General features: G+C 40.6%; 1 protein-coding gene across 1 annotated transcript in view; it reads right to left on the reverse strand.

The window, feature by feature from the left end:
- The window catches only part of LOC145408070 (regucalcin-like), a 98,172-nt gene extending 90,111 nt beyond the window's left edge, over nt 1-8,061 (reverse strand). The window contains exon 1 of the mRNA XM_080278882.1: nt 7,970-8,061. Within this exon, the coding sequence (XP_080135008.1) occupies nt 7,970-8,047 (78 nt within the window). The 5' untranslated portion in view covers nt 8,048-8,061. The remainder of the gene's footprint in view (nt 1-7,969) is intronic.
- Nucleotides 8,062-8,309: the final 248 nt, after the last annotated feature.

The raw sequence follows: 8,309 nt of genomic DNA on the forward strand, positions 1-8,309 counted from the left end.
GAATATGGGTGTAGCAGAGAGGAAAAGTTTGAATGTAATGGAGATGAGATGTCTGAGGAGTATGTGTGGAGTGACGCGTATGGATCGAGTGCGAAATGATGAAGTGCGAAGGAGAACTGGAGTTGTTCGGGAGATGGCTGGTAGAGTTGAGCAGAGGGTGTTGCAATGGTTTGGGCATATGGAGAGAATGGATAATGAGCGATTGGTGAAAAAGATAACTAGATCTGATGTGAGAGGTGTAAGACTGAGAGGAAGACCACGAATAGGATGGATGGACAGTGTGAAGAGAGCGCTGGATGCGAGACGGATGTCTGTTGAGCAAGGAAGAGTGGCTGTGCGTGACAGAAATAAATGGAGAGAAATTGTGAATGAATAAGTGATGATGCAGCCCTGAGGGGATATTCTCCCGCATTTGGTCTGATCAGCTAGTCAGGTCAGGTGCGGTTAAGGGGATGGGTCTGTTATGATGTGGCAAGGGTAAACCAGTTCTGCTGTCGGGCCCTGCTGTGGATGTCACTGCTTGCATTGCGCAGTTGACCCTTGTGCGGTGTGATGCGGTGAGGATCTGTCCGTTCTCCCCTTTGGGGCTCAGATGCGAATGAATGTGTTTGAATGGATGAGTAAATGGAGAGTGAGTCGTCCTGTCTCGGCTACCTCCCTTTCCTTGGGGGAAGCAGCCTAGGTATATAGATAGATAGATAGAGATTTCAAAAGTTTTCGAGTCAATTCTTAATAAAAAAATTTTAAGGCATCTTTCCTATCACAACCTTCTTTCCGATCGTCAGTATGGGTTCCGTCAGGGACGCTCCACTGGCGATCTTCTCACCTACCTTTCAGACTCCTGGTCATCCTCCTTTCGGGACTTTGGCGAAAGCTTTGCCATTGCACTTGACATCTCAAAGGCTTTCGATCGAGTCTGGCATAAATCTTTAATTTCCAAACTGCCCTCCTACGGTTTCTATCCTTCTATCTGTGCCTTCATCGCTAGCTTCCTTTCTGGTCGTTCTATAGCCGCTGTTGTAGACGGCCATCGTTCTTCTCCTAGATCTATCAACAGTGGTGTTCCTCAGGGCTCTGTCCTATCACCAACTCTCTTCCTTTTATTCATCAATGATCTTCTAAGCTGTACATCTAACCCTATCCACTCATACGCTGATGACTCCACCCTTCACCTTTCCATTCGGTTCCCACAACGCCCATCTCAACAGTTACTTCAAGAAACAAGGGATGAGGCTATGGCACACCTAATGTCTGACTTGGCTCATATCTCTGACTGGGGTAAAAATAATATGGTTGTCTTTAATGCTTCTAAGACTCAGTTCTTACACCTATCAACCCGACAAAATCTTCCACAGGTATACCCACTAATGTTTAATAATATTCAGATTAATCCTGCATCATCCTTGAACATGCTGGGGGTTTCATTTACTCGGGACTTATCTTGGAAAGATCATATTACATCTCTTGTAAAATCTGCTTCCAAGAGATTGGGTGTGCTAAGCCGACTCCGCTCTTTCTTTACCCCTGCACAATTGTTGACTCTATACAGGGGTTTTATCCGCCCCTGCGTGGAGTACAACTCTCATGTGTGGGGAGGCTCCCCACATACAGCTCTTCTCAATAGGGTGGAGTCAAATGCTTTTCGTCTCATTAACTCTCCTCCTCTTACTGACTCCCTTCAACCTCTGTCTCTTCGCCGCACTGTTGCATCTTTATCTCTTTTCTATCGCTACTTTAATGGTCACTGCTCCTCTGAACTGTCTGCTTGCATTCCTCCACCTCTACAACGGGCGCGTAGCACCCGTCTGGCAGCAAACTCTCATCCCTTTTCTGTCCAACTCTCTAATGCAAGAGTTAACCGTTACTCCCAGTCTTTCATTCATGCAACAGGTCAGCTCTGGAACTGTCTCCCTCTGTCTGTATTTCCTCCTGCCTATGATCTCCAGTCTTTCAAACGCAGTGTGTCCAGGCATCTCAAAATGATTGGATCTTGAATTTGGCTCTCTATTGTATTTTGTTTTTCTCTTGGAGGGAACTGTTACTGCGGGCTCATGGCCTTTGGTTCCTTCTTCCTCGCATAAAAAAAAAAAAAAAATACAACATTCGGACACAACAAAGAAACTACCACCACAGTATACAAACAATACACACGTTCAGTGATGAATTATGCAAGTCCTGCCTGGGCTTCTAACCTCACCAAAACACACTACAACACTCTGCAGACCATACAGAACAAGGCCCTAAAAATAATCACAGGCTGCACAGCTACTACACCCACAGACCACCTACATCAAGAAACCAAAGTCCTCAAAGTCAAGGATCACCTAGATATGAGAGGCACCCAGTTTCTTGCTGCAGCCTCCACAAACCCACAACATCCACTACAGTACATGGCAGCACATCCACCCACACCAAGGAACATCAAAACAACACCCAGCACACGATACCATACACAAATACTGTCATCTCTCCCCCCTCGCCCACCTCAGACCAGCTTCCAGAAGCATATCTACACTCAGATCACTCGCTGCTCCATTCAGTCACTTAAAGACAACACACAGCTGCATGCACGGCCTCCTGACATCCACCCTTCTGAATCCTATCTTCCTCGTGAGGCCAGGGTCCACCTGGCCAGGCTGAGATGTGGGCACCATCCAGCCCTCTTAAACTATCGGAAGAGGCCGGATGACTACGTCGTTGATGCCTGTCCAGGATGCAACACAGCACCCCATACTATTAAGCACATTATGGAAGACTGCATTGCACACAATCACCTACGCCAACAACACAACATACACTCTTTGAAAGTGCTGTGGGAAAGCCCGGTCTCGGCCATGGCCTTCCTAAGGGACCAGGGGCTGTTCGGCCAGGATGCCTAGGGAACAACTACTACTACCACAGGAGTATTATGGAAGAGTTCAAAAATGATACAGAGACAATTAGGTAAGTATGCAGTCTGATAGACCAGAGCAGTGATACTGAGGAGAAGATAACACAGGTGAATGAAGCTGTGCAAAGCTACAAAAATGATGTTGAAACCACTTATGCTGAAATGGTGAAAATAAAGAAAGACTTAGAAACAAGAGTGGAAGAAAAAAGCATTAAAAAGGAAGTGAAAAGAATAATGCAAAACAATCCTAAGTTAGTCAGAGATTCAGTAGATATCAACAAATCTATAGTAATCACTGATATAAAAGAGGAAGAAGTAAAAAACAAGATCTCAAGAGACAAAAACGAGATGACAAATATAATGAGCATATTGAAAGAAGTATCATAGGAAATCTGTAGTAAAGACAGAGAAACACAAAAGGTTAGGGAAATACAAGAGAAGCAAGTCAAGACCCCTAAAGGTAACCTTCCAGAGTGTAAACACTGTGGAGGAGATACTAAAAAATGCAAAGAATCATATTGAAAAAGAGGAGTTCAAAAATGTATGGATAAAAAGATGTCTAACACAAGAGGAACTGGAATTACTGAAAGAGAAGAGGGAGGAAGCAAAAAAAAAAAAAAAATGAGGGAAGATCAGAGGAGGAGAAGAATACATTTTTTTTTTTTTTACAAAGAAATTGGATTGCAGGTATGAAAGTGGTACATAAATAGGAAGGAATAAAAAGGAGGAAGGTAGCAGAACCAAGTCATGACAAGTATATCCCACCGGAGCCCAGTGTCCCAAGTACTGGACAGAACTGGGATTTTTCAATTCTTTAAAGTAGGGAACCCCCAGGTAGGGACCTACAAGCTTCGCAACTATGAGCCGATAGGCAGAGGGTGGTACACTTAGTACCCTCCCAGTGCCATGTCTCACCCAGCACCCCTGGGATCCAATGGGTTAATGACAGGCAAACCTAGCAGTCTCTTTAATAACTGGCAAACCAAGGAGTCTCTTTAACCCATTGGAGCCCAGTGTCCCGAGTATCGGACAGAACTGGGATTTTTCAAGTCTTTATAAAGTAGGGAACCCCCAGGTAGGGACTTATGAGTTTCGCGACTATGAGCCGATAGGCGGAGGGCGGTACGCTTAGTACCCTCCCAGTGTCGTGCCTCGCCCAGCACTCCTGGGATCCAATGGAATATAAACAAGATGATTAAGTTGATGTACACAAATGTGGATGGAATGGTATCCAAATTATTAGAGATGAATGATTATGTCAGAAAATGAACCACATATTATATGCCTAACTGAAACAAAATTAACACAAAGGATATCCAATGACATCCTAAACTTAGAGGAATATAATATATGGAGAAGAGATAGGAACTTAAAAAAAGGACGAGGAATTATAATATTAACTAAGAAAAATCTAAAAGCCACAGAAATAGAACTAGATATACCTTCATAAGTAGAACTGATGGCAGTAGAGATCAATACATCTGAAGGGAAAGTAATTGTAGCCAATTTGTACATGCCACCCATATCAAACACATGGGAAAGAGATGAATATGAGGACCTGGCAGACAGTACAATTCAGAGTTTATGAGCATTACTACATAAAATGGAAGAGAAATCGGAAAGAATTATACTAACTGCAGATTTTAATACAAATATAAATTGGAATACTCTAGATATAATAAGTCAAGAAAGCTGTTGGGACCAAAAGCTCCTGGATCTCGGGCAAGAGTTTTTCCTAACGCAACATGTAAGAGAAAGCACAGAAAGAGAGGACTCGATGTACCCTCAATGCTAGAAATCATATTTACTAGGCAAGAAAACGATATTGACAATTTAATATATCACCTCCATTCGGCAAAAGCGACCATGCAGCACTAAATTGCAACTTCAGATTGCATATGACATAGTTAACAGCAATGAAAGTTACAAAAAGAGCCTAACTATATAAAGGGAAAGTATCATGACCTAAGAAGTACTTCTCAGAAATGCATTGGGAAAAGGAGCTTAGAGGACAAGATTTAATGCTATATATAATTTCTGTGAGCTTTATGAAACAGGAGTCCAGACGTACATCCCACAGCACAAAGAAGCAGAAAAGAAAATAAAGAAATGGTTCAATACAAATGTAAAAAATCAAAACAAAAAAGAGATTTGTTGTGGAATAGATACAGCACACACAATAGTGAAAGTGCATATAATAATTACAAACAGGCAAGAAACGATTATAAAAGAATAAGGAGGGAAGCCCAAAAACAATTTGAGCAGGACATCATAAATAAAAGTAGCGATCAACCGAAGCTATTTTACAGCTACATCAGAAGCAAAACTAAAGTAAAAGATAAAATACAATCCATTACGGACGAGGGAATCACCTATACACAAGAGGATAATTGTGAAGCACTAAACAAGAATTTCTAATCAGTTTTTACAGAGGAAAAAATTTTGAGAGGGATTATGTGGAACATGCATATCCACACATACTACGGAGATATACAAACATCAGAAAAAGTAATACAGGAGAAGCTAAGTAAATTAGACAAAGGAAAAGCAAATGGTCTTGATGAAATTTCATGTTGGGTGCTACGTAAATGTGCAAAGGAGTTCAGTAAGCCATTATTTTTAATTTTCAAGGAATCCTTGAGTCAAGGCAAACTACCTAATATTTGGAAGAAAACAAACATTGTTCCCTTATTCAAGAAAGGGAATAGACAAAATCCACTCAACTACCGACCAGTATCATTAACCAGTGCTGTAAGCAAGGTATTAGAAAAGCTTATAAGAAAAGATTGGGTAAATCATCTAGAACACAATATGATAACAGAAAGACAATTTGGTTTCAGAAAAGGAAAATCATGTGTTACTAATCTGTTGAGCTACTATGAAAGAGTAACAGACACATTATTGGAAAGAGAAGGATGGGTGGACAGTATCTATTTAGATTTCAAGAAAGCATTTGACACAGTACCACACCAAAGACTTTTATAGAAACTGTACCATCAAGGAGGAATTCGAGGCAAACTGTATTGTTGGATACAAGATTTTCTCATAAAAAGAGAAATAAGAACAGTACTAAAGGGAAATTACTCATCATGGAAAGAAGTGACTAGTGGAGTACCACATGGCTCAGTGCTGGCACCAATCACGTTTTTAGTGTATATAAATGATATAGACAGTAACACTGGAAATGAAAGCTATGTAAATATGTTTGCAGATGATGCAAAAATACAAAGGAGAATTACTAAGAAAGACTCTTGTAAAGAGCTACAAGAAGAATTAAATAAACTTCATGAATGGAGTAATACATAGCAAATGGAATTCAATGTGGACAAGTGTCATGTAATCAAGTTTGATAAAAGTGGAAAAAGACCTGATTGGGATTATACGTTGGGAAATAAAACCCTACACACATTAGAAAGAGAGAAGGACCCATGTGTGATTATCAATAACAGACTATCTCCGGCTGACCATATAAGTGAGAAGTGGAGTACCACAGGGCTCAGTGCTGGCACCAATCATGTTTTTAGTGTATATAAATGATATAGACAGTAACACTGCTTGCCAATATGAGAATAGCGTTCACATACATAAATGAAGACACGCTAAGAAAGATAATAACATCATTCATCAGACCAACCCTGAGTATGCATCAGTAATCGGGAGTCCTCATCTCAAAAAACACATAGACAAGATTGAAAAAGTTCAAAGGGCCGCTACAAGATGGGTACCAAGCTTAAGGGATCTAAGCTATGAAGAAAGACTAAACTGAATCTACCAAGAGAAGGAAAAGAGGTGACATGATTATGCTATATAAATGCATATCAGGGAAGGAGAAAATAGACATAAATGATTACTTAACCTATGGGGAAGCATCAGCAAGAGGACACTGCAAAAAACTGCATAAGGAGAGGTGATAAAGACGTAAGGAAATTTAGTTTCCCAAATAGAGCAATTGATCAGTGGAATGTACTACCAAATGAAAATGTGTGCCAAAACAATTCACAAATTTAAGGATATGTACGATGAATATGGTTTAAGACACGAGACAGTACGAGCTTGACTCATTCCTGTAAAGATACAATTAGGTAAGAACAATTAGGTAAGAACAATTAGGTAAGAACACACACACACACACACACACACACACGTATGATAAAGTAAGGAAGGAAAGCGGATCATTACGAGCTTCAATCAGTCCTTGAAAAACACTCATAGGTGAGTAAACACACACACACACACACACACACACACACACACGTATGATAAAGTAAGGGAGGAAAGCGGATCATTACGAGCTTCAATCAGTCCTTGTAAAACACTCATGGGTGAGTAAACACACACACACACACACACACACACATGATAAGATAAGGAAGGAAAACGGATCATTACCAGCTTGAATCAGTCATGTTAAAACACCGATAGGTGAGTACACACACACACACACACACACACACACACACACACACACACACACACACACACACACACACACACACACACACTACTTAAAACACAGCATCCGATCAATCTCCGAGGGTGTAGGTGTAATTAATGTAGTTCGTTCAGTAGCCAAAGAATATCTGTTACGGATGGGGCTCGTTCTGCCCTAAGCTAACTAAACCTGTCAGCCAGTAGCAGGAGTAAAGTAGCGGTTCACTTGAGGAATAAATAATTTAGAGAGTGTCTGTCTGTTAGTGTATATGTGTGCATATGTTTTGCGACTTCCTCTCTGGGATACTCGTATTTCCACTGAAGCTAAGTACAATTTTCTGACAGCAACAACAATACCAGTTAATATGAACTGATAATTCCAATTAATGTGAACCGATAATTCGGAAACTGCCTGCCTCACTTTCTTTCTCTTTAATCTACCTATGAAAGCTAAAGGTAGATCTAACCTTAACAACTAGTTTAACTAAGTAAACAAGCAGCGACTGAAAATATATTGAATTGGAAGAAAATTGCGAGATTATTGAAGATTTTAATTCAGAATATATTGTTGCAGGCGGTGTGCATTGCTGCAGCTCAATTCATATTCATTGGTTGTTGCTCACTTAAAGCTAATGAATACTTGTTTACCTGTAGGTCCTCCATCCAGTGTGGCCCTTCCCCCAGCTTCAGGTAGGGAATGGGAAGTTGCGTCACCACTTCACACATAACGCCTGCTTCTTCTTGCTTAAAAAAAAAAAAAAAAAAAAAAAAAAATTCTCAGTTAATGCGTTTAATATGATGGCGAACTTTGTATCCTAATCTTACTATCTCAGCACGATTAAAGAGATGGGAAACTGTTTCACATCCACCTCACATACGCCATTTGACTGTCGATCCCTTCAAGATCATATAAACTAGATGTAAACGTTTCGCTGACCTTGATGTGCCCCAGACCTTTGAAGTACTGCTTTTTAAAAAGTCGCCCCCT

The sequence above is a fragment of the Coenobita brevimanus genome, chromosome 8 (assembly GCF_032717465.1).
Source record: "Coenobita brevimanus isolate Jiangsu-jjx chromosome 8, ASM3271746v2, whole genome shotgun sequence".
Lineage (NCBI taxonomy): Eukaryota > Metazoa > Arthropoda > Malacostraca > Decapoda > Coenobitidae > Coenobita > Coenobita brevimanus.